Source organism: Mauremys reevesii, unplaced genomic scaffold (assembly GCF_016161935.1).
Source record: "Mauremys reevesii isolate NIE-2019 unplaced genomic scaffold, ASM1616193v1 Contig64, whole genome shotgun sequence".
NCBI classification, from domain to species: Eukaryota; Metazoa; Chordata; order Testudines; family Geoemydidae; genus Mauremys; species Mauremys reevesii.
The window spans coordinates 201,015-218,523 of record NW_024100878.1 but is presented as its reverse complement, the minus strand read 5'-3'; the positions used below and the strand labels follow the sequence as shown (position 1 = coordinate 218,523).

Below are 17,509 nucleotides of genomic sequence, written 5' to 3'. Positions count from 1 at the left end.
GGCACTGCGTTGGGAACCACTTCCCTGACCTATCCCACGCTTTCCTGTGCCTGGCTCTTCAGATTCCAGTATTTCCACTCAGTCTCTTGCTCACCATGTTCGCCTGCTGCGTCTCTTTGGCTTTTCTACTGCTCCTGGCAATTCCTTGTCTCCTCAGTGTCTGTCTAGATACCTAACCGTAGTGGCTTTAGTCTTATTGAAAACGGTGAGAGTTGGTGACCGTATTACTAGACAGCTTTACTCCCAGAGAATCTACCATCTACTTGCAGAGACTCTCATCAAATGGCAACAGTCTTACCTGGTATCTACCTCACTGAAAGAAATGGGAGGTGTACACCTTGGATAAGGGAACTTTCATGAGAGAAGGCAAGAATGGGGCAATCAAGTGACAGTTTTAAAGAGTTACAAGACTTGCAATAAAATTGACTTGGCAACACTGGGTAGAGAGTTTTTAAGAAAGGTGTGTAGCTGCCAGTAGTACTTAGCTGCTATCAGATGCAAAACTAAAGCTCTGTCTTAACTATGGTGCTGCTGGCACACTACCATAATACTTTGCTTAGCAACTTTTTTAAAATTAAAACATGAAATGTATAATCTTGTTTTATGGCAAATTAAAGCAGTCATTTTTACAAACACTGTAAACTGTTCATGATGGGAGACTTAATATCTTGTGTGTCTACAGCACTAAGCACCCTGACAGAGCTTAAGTCCCAATTCGGCAAAGCATTTATGTACATGCTAAGCATGTGAATAACCCTATTGAGTCACCTTTGTGAGACTACTCACACTGAAATTTAAGCATCTACTTAAATGCTGTGCTGAATCAGGCTGTAGCCAGTAATAGAGAGGGAGAATCAAATTATGTCCATATGATTCACGGATTACCTTTTTTGTGTAGATTTTTAGTTTTCCATCCAGTTGTTTTCTAAAGCCAGAGACATAAAGCAGAACAGGATATCTAGAGTATGGGTAAATATACATATATAATTCCCATAATTTTTTTTTATTTTTTTTTTTTAGATTCCCGGACTGTGATGAGCCTTACCCTCGTCTCGTAGACCTCAGTTTAGCTGGGGAGCCCACAGAAGAGGCCCCAATGGCAGTGCAGAGGGACTATGGCTTTTGGTGTCCCCGGGAGTTGAAAATAGACCCTGATCTGGGTTATTCTTTCCTGAGGGTACGAGACTGTTCCCCTCCTTGTCCAAATATGTACTTTAGGCGTGAAGAGCTCTCCTTTGCCCGATATTTCATCTGAGTGATTTCCATCGCCTGCCTTTCTGCTACCTTGTTTACTTTTTTAACTTTTCTGATTGATGTCACAAGATTCCGCTATCCAGAAAGACCCATTATATTTTATGCTGTCTGTTACATGATGGTGTCATTAATTTTCTTCATTGGCTTTTTGCTTGAGGACCGAGTATCATGCAATGCATCTAGCCCTGCACAGTACAAGGCTTCCACAGTGACACAGGGCTCTCATAACAAAGCTTGCACCATGCTTTTCATGGTCCTGTATTTCTTTACCATGGCTGGCAGTGTTTGGTGGGTCATTCTTACCATCACATGGTTCTTGGCAGCTGTGCCAAAGTGGGGCAGTGAAGCAATTGAGAAGAAAGCATTGCTCTTCCATGCAAGTGCATGGGGCATTCCAGGAACTCTAACCATCATCCTTTTAGCAATGAATAAAATTGAAGGTGACAATATTAGTGGCGTGTGTTTTGTTGGCCTCTATGATGTGGATGCATTACGATATTTTGTTCTTGCCCCCCTCTGCCTGTATGTTGTGGTTGGAGTTTCTCTGCTGCTAGCTGGCATTATCTCCCTCAATCGGGTTCGCATTGAAATCCCATTAGAAAAAGAGAACCAGGACAAGTTGGTGAAGTTCATGATCCGGATTGGCGTTTTCAGTGTTCTGTACCTCGTTCCACTCTTGGTTGTAATTGGCTGCTATTTCTATGAGCAGGCTTTCCGAGGTGTGTGGGAGACAACATGGATACAAGAACGCTGCAGAGAATATCACATCCCATGCCCATATCAGGTGAGGAAATTGATACGGGATATTCAGGAATGCAAAGAAATGAGAAGGGAGGGGATTCTGTAGGTATTTAACTATCTATTACTGAAAAGCAGCTGCTACTCCTGGTGGGGAGGGTTTTTGCTGTTTATGTTCTGTTAATCTATGCATTTGATTAATCTTCAAAAAGGCTGTTACAGGACAATTCTATGGATGCAGCAAATGTGCAGTGCACCTTTTTGACAGAGCCTTGGAGAATTCTGACCGTTTTGTTAGTCAATTTGATTTATAATGCTTTTCTCTTAGTTTCTTGGTGGGTTTTTTTTTGTTTTTTATTTATGGCACCCACAAGAGGACACAGGAAGGAGCTCTTTTATAGCAATTCCTAGAGCGGGGTCATGGGGCTTGTCTTTTGAAGGGGGAATTAAGGGTTTGTTTCAATCCTTGCCCTAAAGGGAGGTCTAATGTGCAACTGAATTTCATCAGTGATCTGCTTGTTAACAATTTCTGAGAGTTTTGTGGTCTTCTGTAGCTGTAACTAATGATGTTTTAGTGATTCTCAACTGGGGTACGCATATCCCTGGGGGTATGCAGGGTTCTTCCAGGGGGTACGTTAACTCATCTAGATATTTGCCTAGTTTCACAATGGGCTACATAAAAAGCACTAGCAAAGTCCGTACAAACTACAATTTCATATAGACAATGACTTGTTTATACTGCTCTAAATATTATACACGGAAATGCAAGTACAGTATTTATATTCCAATTGATTTATAATTATATGATAAAAATGAGAAAGTAAGCAACTTTTCAGTAATAGTGTGCTGTAACACTTTTTTGTATTTTTATTTCCCATTTTGTAAGCAAGTAGCTTTTAACTAAGGTGAAACTTGGGGGTACGCAAGACAAATCAGACTCCTGAAAGAGGTACAGTAGTCTGGAAGGGTTGAGAGCCACTGTTTTAGACCACAGATTTCCATGTCACTTTGAGGAAACCCATATATGTTTAAAGAACAATAGTGTAAAATCTTATCTGAAATACTCTGTACAGAACGTCAGAGCTTGTAGTTCATCAGGTTTATTTTTAAAGAACAGGTTTGGCTTGTCATTGTTTGATACAGTTACCATGTAAGCAAATACCATAGAGAATTCTAGATGCCAGACTCTCCACTGTTACACCAGTTTGGTGGTGGTGTAATTAGAGTTAGAAAGAAGAGGAAAATCGGGCACTGAGAGAGTAGTTGATCAGATGAAGCCTAGTTTCTTTTATTGTACTAAAGTGGTTGTGGCAAAACATTGAGTTTCTGAAGCATTCAGAGTGTTAGTTGCTAGAGCATGCTCTCTATTTTGCATCTCAATGGAAAGCATTTCACAATACTTTATTTGAAGGGGGTTATATAAAAACGTGGGTTCCATTAGGTATCTACACTTACACTAGTATAAATACCATGTCAGTGTTCAGCTCTAAAACAGTTGAAAAACCATCTGGGTCACCAAAGTTCATGTTTTAGTGCCATAAAAATATCACTTAAAGGTTTGGAATACTTTGTATGGCTTGATGATACTCCTTTATTACTTGTAACCCTTTATTGTTTTTTCTTACATACTCAAAAAGTAATAGCAAGCAAAAAAAAAATAATTAAGTACATCAGAAGCAGGAAGCCTACTAAAAAAACCTGAGGCCACTGGACGATTGAGATGCTAAGGGAGCACTCAAGCGAGATAAACGCATTGGAAGGGCCCTTGAGAGATCATCTAGTCCAACCCCCTGTGTTGAGGCAGGACCAAGTATACCAAGACTAACTCTTACAGGTGTTTTGACTAAACTGTTAACCCTCCAGTGACCAGAATTCCACAACCTCTGTTGAAAACATACATCAGTGCTTAACTGTCCTTATAGTTCAAAAGATTTTCCTAATATATAACCTAAATCTCCCTTGCTGCAAATTAAGCCCATTACTTCTTGTCCTACCTTCAGTGAACATGTAGAACAATTGATCCCTGTCCTCCTTTTATAACAGTGCTTAACATATTTGAAGACTGTTATCCTGCTCCCCTCAGGCTTCTTTTTCTCAAAACTCCGCATGCCCAATTTCTTTTAACCTTTCCTCACAGGTCAGGTTTTCTAAACTTTCAATCATTACTGTTGCTCTCCTCTGGACTTTCTCCATTTGATCGACATTTTTCCTAAAATGTGGCACCCACAGTTTGGACACAGTACTCCAGCTGAGATCTCACTAGTGCTGAGTAGAGTGAGACAATTACCTCCTGTGTTTTACATAGGACATTCCTGTTAATACATCTCAGAATACTAGCCTTTTTTGCAACTGCATCACATTGACTCACAATCTGTCTGCGATCCACTGTAATTCCCAGACTCTCTTCGGCAGTACTAGAACAGTTACAAAATGGGGGAAAACTGGCTATCTGGAATTGATTTTTTTTTTTTCCCTTTAAGTGAAATATTTTGCACTTGTCTATTGAATTTCATCTTGACTTCAGACCAATTCTCCAATTTGTCAAGATTGTTTTGAATTCTAATCCTATCCTCCAAGATGCTTACAGTCCCTCCCAGCTTATCTGCAGATTTGATAAGCATGCTGTCTGCTCCATTATCCAGTTCATTAATGAAAACATTGAATAGTACTGGACTCAGGACAGACCCTTGCAGTATCCCACTAGATGAGTCCTCACAGTTTGATGATAAAGTATTGATAACTACTCTTTATAGTACAGTCTTTCAGCCTTTTGAGCACCAACTTTATAGTAATATCATTCTAGACCAAATTTCCCTAGTTTGCATGTTTCTGTGTTAGTCCTTCTCCAGTCCTCTGGGAACCTCACCCATCCATGAATTCTCAAAGATAATTGACAACTGTTCTGAGATTCATCTAGTTCCGTAAGTATCCTCGGGTGAATTTCATCAGGCCCTACTGAACTGAATATATCTAACTTATCTAAATATTCTTGAATCTGTTCTTTCTCCATTTTGGCTCTAATGTATAAAATTGGATGGGATATTGCTTACTCGAAATTCATGGAGTATTTTAAAGATGGAAATGTGTAGCATCTTAATGAGCAAAATCCTGGTTAGTGGAATAATGTCAGCATGTAGTAAAAATGCTACTCAAATCTCCAGCAAACCGTTAACATTATAATAGCTCAGTGGGAGTTGTTATATTGTCAATGGAAGAACAATAATGGTTCTATTAACATCAAATTGGGTCGAAGGACCTGTAGACCCTATGGAATATTAGAAGGGTTTTTCTTTTAACCTTTGAAACTTTTTCTGAAGCTAACCATGCTTCCCCACTTAAGCTATCCAGCCCCTAATTTGAACAGATTTACAAAATAGCAATCAATTGGTTTATCCTTGGATGGTCAAAGCTGTTGAGAAACAGAATAAGGTTTGGGGCCAATGTTAAGATTTTTGGTATGTTTTGATAGTCTTACATCTCTCTTTAAATAATCTTTAAAATGTTTGAATTGTAGAGGCTCTATTTTGTGGGGGAGGGAGGAGTTTCCTGAGCCAAATCCTGAGGTCCTCACTCAGTCCTTACTCAGGCAACACTGAATGATTTCAGTTATTTATGCCTAAATAAGGATTTCACGATTTTGTCCCATTAAGAGTAAACTGTGTTACAGTTAAGAGACTAGCACTTAATCCCATGGCATAATGTCTTGCTAAAATGTTGACAAGATTTCTATAGAATTACATTATTTTATTCCAACTACAGAATAGGAATAAGAGATGTAGGCGATGTGGCTGGGGTATTCCTGTCTGCCGCAACAACCTATAAGGGCCATCACAGCCAGGATTTTAATAAAGGCAAGCCCTCAGGTGCTCTAACCCCGTGCTTCTTAAGCTATCTGATGTGGGGGACCGGCAATTTTTTTCCCCCAATGTGCCAGGGACCGGTGCCATATTATTATCCTATTCAACGCTCTCATGAGGAAACTCGCTGTGGACAGGCAGCCGATGGCTCGCGGACCGGCACCGGTCTGCAGACCACCACTTTGAGAAGCACTGCTCTAAGCTACATGAGGGGCTAACCAGGCCTGGCAAGCCCCAGGTCAGAGAGACAATCACCTTTATACTGTCACTTTGAACCTTGCATTGAGTGTAGTTCAGGCTCTGGAATGAATTCGTTCATATAATCTTTATAATCAGTGCTTGTTTTTGAGAGCTGCAGTACATTTTCCTGAGGAATGTGAGCTTGTGTAGTAATCTGTTACATTCTTTTGTGAATTGTTTGGTTCTATCCTTTGTCCTCCCAGGTATTAGTATAAAAGTGTTTTAGGATTTAGGTCACATTGTGCTGTTTCAGCTAGTCTGAATTGCAATTAAGATCCCACATACAAACACGCTTCTGAGGAGATTTGCTGGAAGTTGGATGGAGGGCAACATTTCAGATTGTGAATTACCTCACTATGGAAACAAAAAATAATAATTTCAATCTATGGCTTGTTAGCAACAGAGACAATCTCTAATGTAATCGAAGAGGATTTACTTGCATTTTACTTATGTGACATAACTTTTTTTTTTTTTTTTACAAAGGGGTATGGAGAAAGGGTTCAGATTGTTACTTAGATATGTTTTAAATATCCTTAAAGCATATTTTTTGGGAAATGTATTAAATTCATGGATTTTACGTTAAATGGATGGGGTAGGAGTGAATTATTCCTACCAACTTTTACAATCCCCCTTTAATATACAGTTAGAAAATCTCAAGATCCCTGTAGTTTTTAGACTTAAGGATATATCAGTGTTTTTGTTCACCTAAATTTCAGACGTTTCTTATTTTCAATATATTAATGCAACTTTTTTTAAAAAATACCCTTATTTAGCTGTCTTTAAACTACAAGATTCTAGTTGAGCCAAAAACCTCAACTGTGTGTTGGTTTGTTTTTTTTGTAAGGCGGTTGCAGCGGTCTCCCCATCTATCAGGGAGGGAGGCCCTGCCACCTCGCTACGATGCCTCTGGAGTGACTCAGTTCAGGGGGGAATGAACCAACAGTTAGTAGGCCCAAGGCTACAGTCCAGGCAGAGCAGCAATGAGTCTATCAGCCCAGGCCCTCGAACATGGTGGGACACCAACAGTTAAGGGGCTCTGGCCTTCAGTCAGGGTAGAGCAACACAACAGTCTAGGGGGATCGGCTCTCTGGCAGGGCAGACAGGAAAACCATCTGGCATCCTAGCTCTGGTGGACGACAGACTAACGCAGGCCTCTTGGCCTAAAGGTGGGAGGCTGCCATGTACAGGGGTAGGGTGGCAGGGGATAGGACGATACAGGGCCACCTGACTCCACTTCATCCCAGCCCAGGGCCCAAACAGTGGCTGAGTGTTCCTCCACTAGGTCAACAGGGAATCAAGCCACAACATGCTGGCCAGCTGGCAATCAGTAATGCAGCCAAACCCTATTCGGCTTCCCTGGTCTCCTTCCTACACTCCCGTTCAGGAGGTACCTGGGTTCCGGGTTTGTCGTTTGTCTTGCCGGGGTAAATGGCTAATGGTAGCCCCAACAGCTCCTCAGTGTCTCCAGTGCCTGGCAGCTATCTGGGGGGAGGCCACACTCATCAGTAGCTAATGCCTGGCTTTGTACATTTTGTTTTAAAAGGTATATTCATAAAAGATAAAAATTTCAAAAGCAGGGAGGGGCTGGGTAAGGGTGAGTAGTGCTTCATTTCCTGCCTCCAGTCTCATGATGATTGTTTTCCTTAAAGCCCCAGCTCCTGGAGTCAAGTGAATGTGATAATTTCAGCCTTCATTCTTAAAGAAAAAGTACGTTTCTAGCCCTCATGGCAATAGAGAGAGATTCAAAATGTGATTTCAGTGTACCCTAAAGGCTCAAAAACCAGAAGGCAAATAAAAAACACCAAATCTATTATTTTGACATAAACTCATGATTTTAAAGCCAATCTCATGATTTTTGGTGAGCCTGACTCATGATGTTTGAGGGTTGGCAAAACTGCATCTCCTCCTGCTTTCCTGAACAAACAGAAGGAAGTTAACACAGAAGGTATACAAATATTCCCCTAGGGTCCCTTCAACACTGGGGATCCCTCTTGAAGAGGGAATCCGGTGCGCAGGTGTGACGTTATTGATATAAATGGGGACCATATAGAACATGGGTTGCAACCAAGGTCCTGTAGTGGCACCAAATCCTAAGTAAAGGGGGTCATATAAGGTGTCTAAGACCAGGTTCCGGGTTGCTGGTTATAATTATGCTGTCTATATGTCTGTATCATTTTTAGTTGAAGTTATGAATGCTGGCTCTATGCTGTCAATATTTCAAGTTTGTGCTGTGCTTCTGGGGGAAGCCTCCCAGACAAGCTGGTGTTAGCTCTGCCTAGCCTGTTTGATGGCCCATTAAGGACACAATGGACCCATGGAGAGAAGGCAGACACGCCTTGTGACTCAGCAAAGTATGCAGGGACTGGCTCATGTGACTCCAGGCTCCATTTTGCTGTAAAATTCCACAGTGAAGACAAAGGGATTCTTACACCTGGAAAAGTCTATATAAGCCTAATGCCTCATCTCCATCTTGTCTTCAATCCTGCTTCTGACCTCTGGAGGGACTTTGCTACAAACTGAAGCTTTACACAAGGGACTGAAGGACCCATCCCGGTGGGGGATGTATTCCAGAGACTTAATCTAAACCTGCAGTTTACCCCAGCACTGCTGCAAGCCTGAACTAAGAACTTTGCCATTACTGTATGTAATTGATTCCATTTAACCAATTCTACCTCTCATCTCTACCTTTTTCCCTTTGTAAATAAACCTTTAGATTTTAGATTCTAAAGGATTGGCAACAGCGTGATTTGTGGGTAAGATCTGATGTGTATATTGACCTGGGTCTGGGGCTTGGTCCTTTGGGATCGAGAGAACCTTTTTCTTTTATTGGGGTGTTGGTTTTCATAACCATTTATCCCCAGGACGAGTGCACTGGTGGTGATACTGGGAGACTGGAGTGTCTAAGGAAATTGCTTGTGTGACTTGTGGTTAGCCAGTGGGGTGAGACCAAAGTCCCTTTTGTCTGGCTGGTTTGGTTTGCCTTAGAGGTGGAAAAACCCCAGCCTAGGGCTGTAACTGCCCTGTTTAAGCAATTGGTCCTGATTTGGCACTCTCAGTTGGGTCCCGCCAGAACAGCTCCGTCACAGTGGCGTAGTCGGCAGGATCCACAGAACCAGGTCAATTAAGCTTTGGGTCAGAACCCCACGCTATCCAAAATTTAAATGTGGGATTGAGAGTTTGGTTGGTTAAAGATCAGTGACCATGAGACAAAAAGCAAGGAAACTGCAAGCCTTGAGAGACAGCCTGCAGTTTGATTATGAGCAAGAACTGGCAAAAATTCGAATGGAAGAGAAGCAAGTCTTGGCCCAGCTGGAGAAAGAGGCGGCTGAGAGAAAGAGAGAGGCGGCTGAGAGAAAGAGAGAGGCGGATGAGAGAAAGAGAGAGGCTGCTAAGAGAGAAGAAAAAGCTCGTAAGGGACGTCTGGAGGTGCTGGCTGCTGAGGAGGAGACTCGCAAGGTGCAGCAGGAGACTCACAAGATGCAACAAGAAACTGCTAGACTCCAGCTCCAAGTCAAAAAAGCAAGGGAAGAACGGCAGAAACTGTATCCTCTTGGAAATCCAGTTTATAACTGTGTTGATATATGGGGTTACTCTGGGCAGTTTTCTATGTTTAACCAGTTTTGCTATGGCTGGGGAGATGGGAGTTCTAACCTGGGGAGAAATATCTGTTTGTCTGTGCAAGAAAGCAGTTTGTCTGGGAATGAAGTTTCTGAATGTCTGTCTGATGTCTCAGAAGTGAATCTGGAGTTAGATCAAGAGCAGAAAGATCTCATTGGTGAGGAAAATGTTTCTCAGGAGCAGACTAAAGTAGATGGTCAGGTTAAATCCCTAACTGAGGAAGGAGAGGGTAAATTTGTAATGGGTAATGGATTGGTGGCTAGTGCAGCTTGTAGAAGTAAACCTGAAATGGGTAACTGTGATTTGCTAAAAGTAGCTCAGTGTAGTGAAAAGAGCAGCAGCTTATCTGTTGGGAGAGGCAATGTGCCTGGTAGGGAAAGTTTGCAGGAGCCTAGGCAGCCTTGTGAGCTGATGGCTTTGTCTAATCAGCAGTTTGGGAAGGGAGGGATAGTGGAAGATGAGTGTCCCTGTCCCTTACCTGTTTCCTGTGTGGAGAAATGGGACAGTGAAGGGAATGTGCCTGTCTCTGTCAGGGGTATTGACTTGCCTATGAAGGGAGCTACCTCGGTCTCCAAGCAGTTGTCTGTGAACAGCCCTGTGTGCTGGGACAAGGGAAATGAGATCCCAAGCTGTGTGTCTGGTGAAGGAGAATGTGTCTCCGGCTCTTCTGTGTCTGTGGAGCAGACAGAAGGGGCCTGTCAGCCTGTAAGGGTGGAGGGTGATTCAGTTGTCTCGAAGTTGGTTGTAAATACAGCTAAAGCCCAGGAAGGGAATAGTCCTGAGTTTGTGTCTGCTGGGGAGAATGGCACTGTGACTAGGTTGCATCCAGTTAGTGTCTTAGCAAAATCCCAGAGACCAGACAGTTCTGGTGCTTGTAGTTTGCCAGTTGCTAATGTGTGGTTGGAAAAGGGTGCAGCAACTCTGTCTGATCAGGGTGATACCCTAGCCAGGGCACAAGGAGAGCATGAAAGTGATTTAAGTGTGTTACCTACTGACAGTTTGACAACTTGTAGCAAGAAGGAAAAGATTCCTGAACTTGTTCATGGCCAAGGAAAGGAGACTGCTTCTGACCTGTTATCTAGAAAGTCTGTAGCATCTGTGGTTGCTCAGGGAAGTGTTCCTTTAGAGCAAGCCCTAGGTGAAGAGGGGAAGGGCAGAATTTCTGAGAGGGGTGAATTGCTGCTTAGAGAAGCTCCTAGGGAAAGGAATCCTCATGGTAGCCTGTGCAAGCAGTTTACTGCAACTGAAGGGTGTAAAAGTGATTTAATCAAGAAAGTTTCAGTTCCTAACAGCCAGAAATTTTCTGTTGTGAATGGATCCACTGACTTTCCTTTTGAGAGATCCAGTGTGGGCAGCTTTGAAAAGGTCTCAGGTGGAGTAGAAGCTGTTAAGGAAGTTAAGCAGCCCTATAACCACCTGGCTGTGTGTGGCCAGCTTGTTGGGGAGACAATGCTGTTGGGACAGGAATGTCTCCATGCTGAATCGGTAAGTAAGCAGTCTGTGCTTCAGGGTCTGAGGACAGATTCAGTTACTGGTTTTTCAAAGCAGAACAGTTTTATGGCTGAATGCTTGAGGAGGCAGGGGAGAGCAAGCCAGCTCTCACCCTCAGACTCTTTGGATTTGTGTGGTATCTCTGTAAGACAAAGTCCAGCCGTGGAATCCATAGCAGCTAAGAAGTTAAAAGCTAGTATCTGTGTTGATGCGAATTACTTGGCTGGCAGGGAGAAGAAAGACTTGCTAATAGCTGTTAGCACAGAGGGCCCACCCCATCAGCCGGTGATCTCTGTTAAGCAAGAGAAATCAGGGTTTAATCCCGAAGAACAAGAAGGAAAGAGAAGACTGAATTTTGCAAAGGGAACCCACAGGTTAACCCTAAAATGCCCAAATTCCAATGGTATTGAGCCAAGGGTGTGGCATGACAAACATGATTGTAAATGGACACTTGCAATGAATTTGTTGTTATTGCTAATGCTAATTTTTGTAACTAATGTGTTGCTATGGCCAAGAACTGTAACAATGTACAATGTGCCTAATCTTTTGGAAAATCCCTTAAACATGTTGAAAGGAATACATGAAAACACACTTTATGTTAAAGGGCCTTGCTATACTGATATTTCACAGTTAATGCATGTAAACAGTGTTGGAACTTTTCACAGGGGAAAATACATTCCAGACCTGATGTGCTGTATGAAAGGGGAAACTGAGGCACACTACCATATTGCTTTCATGGCTAAATGCCAAGATTCCTGTACTATGAACAACCTCAATATCTACATTGGTTTAATGTTATTTGGGTTCAAAACATTGGCCAGAACTGGTATGGATAAAGTAGCTATTTTCTTTAGCTCTTGGCAAGATCACATGAAACATACAGGAACCATGCTGCAAAAGCTAACCAAGTTATACCTTAAGTTTGTAAAGAGATCCATTCATGTTATTGAACATGACTTTGATAAACCATTTCGGTTATACACTGGTGCGGCCTCTAGCCCAACACTAGCTGTAGTGAGACAGACCCAAGGAAAGGGGGCTCTTGGGATGCAGTCAGCGATGTTTTGTCATCCCTTCCTGCATCAATTTTGCGTTGGGGGTGTGACGTTATTGATATAAATGGGGACCATATAGAACATGGGTTGCAACCAAGGTCCTGTAGTGGCACCAAATCCTAAGTAAAGGGGGTCATATAAGGTGTCTAAGACCAGGTTCCGGGTTGCTGGTTATAATTATGCTGTCTATATGTCTGTATCATTTTTAGTTGAAGTTATGAATGCTGGCTCTATGCTGTCAATATTTCAAGTTTGTGCTGTGCTTCTGGGGGAAGCCTCCCAGACAAGCTGGTGTTAGCTCTGCCTAGCCTGTTTGATGGCCCATTAAGGACACAATGGACCCATGGAGAGAAGGCAGACACGCCTTGTGACTCAGCAAAGTATGCAGGGACTGGCTCATGTGACTCCAGGCTCCATTTTGCTGTAAAATTCCACAGTGAAGACAAAGGGATTCTTACACCTGGAAAAGTCTATATAAGCCTAATGCCTCATCTCCATCTTGTCTTCAATCCTGCTTCTGACCTCTGGAGGGACTTTGCTACAAACTGAAGCTTTACACAAGGGACTGAAGGACCCATCCCGGTGGGGGATGTATTCCAGAGACTTAATCTAAACCTGCAGTTTACCCCAGCACTGCTGCAAGCCTGAACTAAGAACTTTGCCATTACTGTATGTAATTGATTCCATTTAACCAATTCTACCTCTCATCTCTACCTTTTTCCCTTTGTAAATAAACCTTTAGATTTTAGATTCTAAAGGATTGGCAACAGCGTGATTTGTGGGTAAGATCTGATGTGTATATTGACCTGGGTCTGGGGCTTGGTCCTTTGGGATCGAGAGAACCTTTTTCTTTTATTGGGGTGTTGGTTTTCATAACCATTTATCCCCAGGACGAGTGCACTGGTGGTGATACTGGGAGACTGGAGTGTCTAAGGAAATTGCTTGTGTGACTTGTGGTTAGCCAGTGGGGTGAGACCAAAGTCCCTTTTGTCTGGCTGGTTTGGTTTGCCTTAGAGGTGGAAAAACCCCAGCCTAGGGCTGTAACTGCCCTGTTTAAGCAATTGGTCCTGATTTGGCACTCTCAGTTGGGTCCCGCCAGAACAGCTCCGTCACAGCAGGTGACAGGGTAGAGCAGGGGTGGAAAAACTACGGCCCATGAGAACTTTTAATCCAATCCTCAAGCTTCCGCCGGGGAGTGGGGTCGGGGGTTTGCCCCACTCCAGCGGGGGTGGGGGGAGACCCTCAGGGGTGCAGGTGTAAGCCACACACCTTCTGGATTTGGTCTTCTGTCCCATCTAGTGGCACTGAGACCAGTTAGAGTTAAATGAGTCTGTTCTACAGCCTTAGCTAACAGCCAGTTGGCTTTTAGCTCATGCAGTAGAGGCTCATGCACTAAACTCCAGAAGCCCCAGGTTTGATTCTGCCCACCGATGACCAGGGTCTATCGGTGTTATACAGGTTCCGGGCGGTGCTTACCTTAAGCAGCTCCCAGAAGCAGCGGCATGTCCTCCCTCCAGCTCCTAAGCGTAGGGGCAGCCATGGGTTTTTGCACGTTGCCCCTGCCCCAAGTACCGCCCCTGCATCTCCTATTGGCCGGGAACTGCAGCCAATGGGAGCTGCAGGGGTGGTGCCTGCAGACAGGACAGTGCACAGAGCCGCCAGGCCGGTGCCACGCCTCTGCATAGGAGCCATAGAGGAGGACACGCCACTGCTTCCAGGAGCTGCTTGAGGTAAGCGCTGCCTGGAGCCTGCACCCCTGAGTCCTGGCGCCCAAAACCCCTGCCTCAGCCCTGATTCCCCTCCGAACCCCTCAGTCCCAGCTCAGAGCACTGTCCTGTACCCCAAACCCCTCATCCCCAGCCCTGCCCCAGAGCCTGCTCCCCCAGCTGGAGCCCTCATCCCAACCCCCAATTTCATGAGCATTCATGGCCCACCATACAATTTCTCTACCCAGATGTGGCCCTCAGGCCAAACAGCTTTCCCACCCCTGGGGTAGAGTAACAAAGGGCCCAGAGCCAGAAATAACACCAAGGAGTCCTGAATCCATCATCTGCTGTAACCATTAGAACTGTATATGACACATCCCATGCTGCATTGATGCTAATGGGAGTTTTGCCTTAGTTTAAGGGTAATGACTACAAGATTTAGCTCTAATTCTGTAAGTATTTTTTTTTCATCATAGAAAATTAACAGGTAAAGGTGTATTATTCCTTGGAAATCACAGGCTTTAAAGTCAAACACAAATATTGTACATAATGAGTGCTACCCTTGATTTTTATTTTTTTTTAAACTTTCCGGTGGAAGTTTGAATTGAAATGCAATTTTTAATTTGTAACAATGTAGTTGAATCACACTAAGAAATAGTTTTGCAACAGACTTTCTCTTCCCATGGCTGCAGTGAAGTGTAACCCCACTTGACACCACTTTATTTTCATGCACAAGTGCTTTAGAACAATTGCACTTGCAGACCAAAGAGGAGAAGAAAACAGGAGGCATGTAAATATCTTGCCGAAACCAGTGACAAGAAGTAATTGTCTGAATGTTGAATCCTCTGCCTTGTGGGATGCAGAATAAGTTGGGATGGTGTTTTCACGATGAAGTGGGTATTCACCCACGAAAGCTCGTGCTCCAATATGTCTGTTAGTCTATAAGGTGCCACAGGACTCTTTGCTGTTTTCACCTTGCTTCTTTGAAGAAATATGCAACATTTGCAGAGTGTTCCGTAAATCACAGGAGTTGCCAATATTTTTTTTTTAATACAAAGTGTCTCAGTTGTTTTGACTATCTGTGTTACCATAGCTTTTTAAAGAATGGGGGGAAGGGAGTTAACTTGAATACAGAAAAGAAGTTTTGTTAATGTAGTATCAGGTTGATTTCTAAAACATTTAATGTCATTGGTGTATGGCACTGCGATTAAAAATATATATATGTATAAATCTAGGTTTTCCTTTTCAAAAACAAGCTATTATTTAGAACTCCTCACAGTAGAGGTAATGAATTTGCTTAAATCTGCCCTAAGAAGCTGATGCTTGTTAAATGTAATTATCCTGTTCTCAAAGAAGGCTCCATTTAAAAGGGAAAACCACCATCTAAGGCTTTGTCTACACTGGACTTCTGTCGGTAAAACTTCTGTCATTCGGGCATGTGGAAAAAAAAAACAGGCACTCAAAGTTTTACTGATGACGAACGCCGGTGTGAACAGCACTTTGTCAGTGGGAGAGCGCTCCTGTCGACAAAGTTTCTTTCTGGAGCTCAGTTTACTCAGAGGTTGTTCAGCAAGTCTGAATATCAAAATAGACTTCTTTTGTATCCCTCATCAACTAAGTTAATACAAATAAAGTCAACACAGAAGATATTGCACCACTTCATAGAGGTGAATCAATCCATTGCTCGTATCTACTTCAGATTTTAAGAAAAGCAGTTCATTCAAACTAATTGCCCAGATAGCTCACTTGTAGCTCCAACAATATCAGTTATTCTCTCCATGTTGCACTGCTAAGGGTAGTCTAAACTAGAAGTGCTACAGTGGCACAGCTGCACTATGTCTGGTGAAGACTATGCCAACAGGAGAGAGCTCTCCTGTCAGCATAATAAGTCGACCTCCATAAGAGGTCTCCCACTGACATAGTGCTGTCCACACCAGTGCTTAGGTCGGTGTAACTTATGTTGTTCGGGAGGAGGCTTATTCACACTTCTGAGTGACGTAAGTGGTAGTGTACACCAAGCCCTAGTCACTCTTGGGATATAAATGAAGGGGACACTACATGTTCTCACATCACCTCCGCATGCAGATGTCTTGCAGTATATTAAGAATACAGACGGAAGGCAGTCATTCATGCAGTCTGACAAATTTGTGCTAGAGAATTTTGAAGATCTATTAGAGGTACTTTTTCTTCCACTATAGTATCCAGACTGTTTGATCTGTATGTATAATTTTTCCAAATATTTTCCTACCTTCTCTTAATTATTTTAACAGGGTCATCTTTCCTTCTTATTTGTTGAATGTTTTGTACATTAGTTCTTGTCAAAGAAAGACTTTAAAAGGAACGCAGTATCTCACCTATCTCAATTTCATCCCCTTCCTCATTTATTAATATGCCTACTCTCTCCCTGAACTACTACTACTTAAGCTGATATATTTTTATGGAAGCTCTTTATTCTCACTCACCACTTCAGCCATCATTAACAAATTCTTCTTTCCTCCATTATTTGAAGAGCAGATTCATGTACTTTAAGGTCAGAAGGAACCATCATGATCATCTCGTCTGACCTCCTGCACATTGCAGGCCACAGAAACTCACTCCTGAATTAGGCCCCTAACCACTAGCTGAGTTTCTGAAGTCCTCAAATCATTATTTAAAGACTTCAAATTACAAAGAATTCAGCATTTATCCTCATTTAAACCTGCAAGTGACCCATGCCCCATGCTGCAGAGGAAGGCAAAAAAACCCCAGCATGTCTGCCAATCTGACCTGGGGGGAAATTCCTTCCTGACCCCAAATACGGGGATCAGTTGAACCCTGAGCATGTGGGCAAGACCTGCCAGGCGCATTCCTGGGAAAGAATTTTCTGTAGTAAATCAGAACTGTCCCCATCTAGTGTCTCATCACTGGCCGTTGGGGATTTTTGCTACTGGCAGACGCCAATGGGCTACATGACATTGTAGGTAGTCCCATCATATCATCCCTGTTTATTGAACAGGGGTGGGGTGGGGCTGCAGGTCTCTGGCCTTCCATATGAGGTCCAGCAGACAATCCAGGACCTCCCCTTGGAGGGTCAGACTTTAGTCTTACAAAAGACTGATGCTTACACAGCCTCAAGGACATGAGAGCCACCCTGAGATCCCTTGGCCTCCACACCCCTGCTAATCAACGGAGGTATTTTAGACCTCAGTTCCTCAGTGGGGGCTATCAGCTTCAGAGTAGGCAGGAAGAATAGGAACTCTAGAAAAAGACTTCATCCCTCCTCTGGCCAAGCCTCTGGCCAGTCTAAACCCGCCTCAGGCCAAAAACAGGCCTTTTGAAGGTGTGCATGAGGATAGCTCAGTGGTTTGAGCATTGGCCTGCTAAACCCAGGGTTGTGAGTTCAATCCCTGAGGGGGCCATTTAGGGAACTGGGGTAAAAATCTGTCTGGGGATTGGTCCTGCTTTGAGCAAGGGATTGGACTAGGTGACCTGAGGTCCCTTCCAACCTTGATATTCTATGGTGCACCAGTACAAAGACTGGATCCATCCCGCCTTACCTTTTGTCTCAACA

General features: G+C 43.3%; 1 protein-coding gene across 1 annotated transcript in view; it reads left to right on the top strand.

The window, feature by feature from the left end:
* The window catches only part of LOC120394546 (frizzled-3-like), a 93,722-nt gene that overhangs the window by 45,659 nt on the left and 30,554 nt on the right, over positions 1-17,509 (top strand). Inside the window, 1 exon segment of the mRNA XM_039518766.1 lies at positions 1,021-2,038. Coding sequence (XP_039374700.1) covers positions 1,021-2,038 — 1,018 coding nt within the window.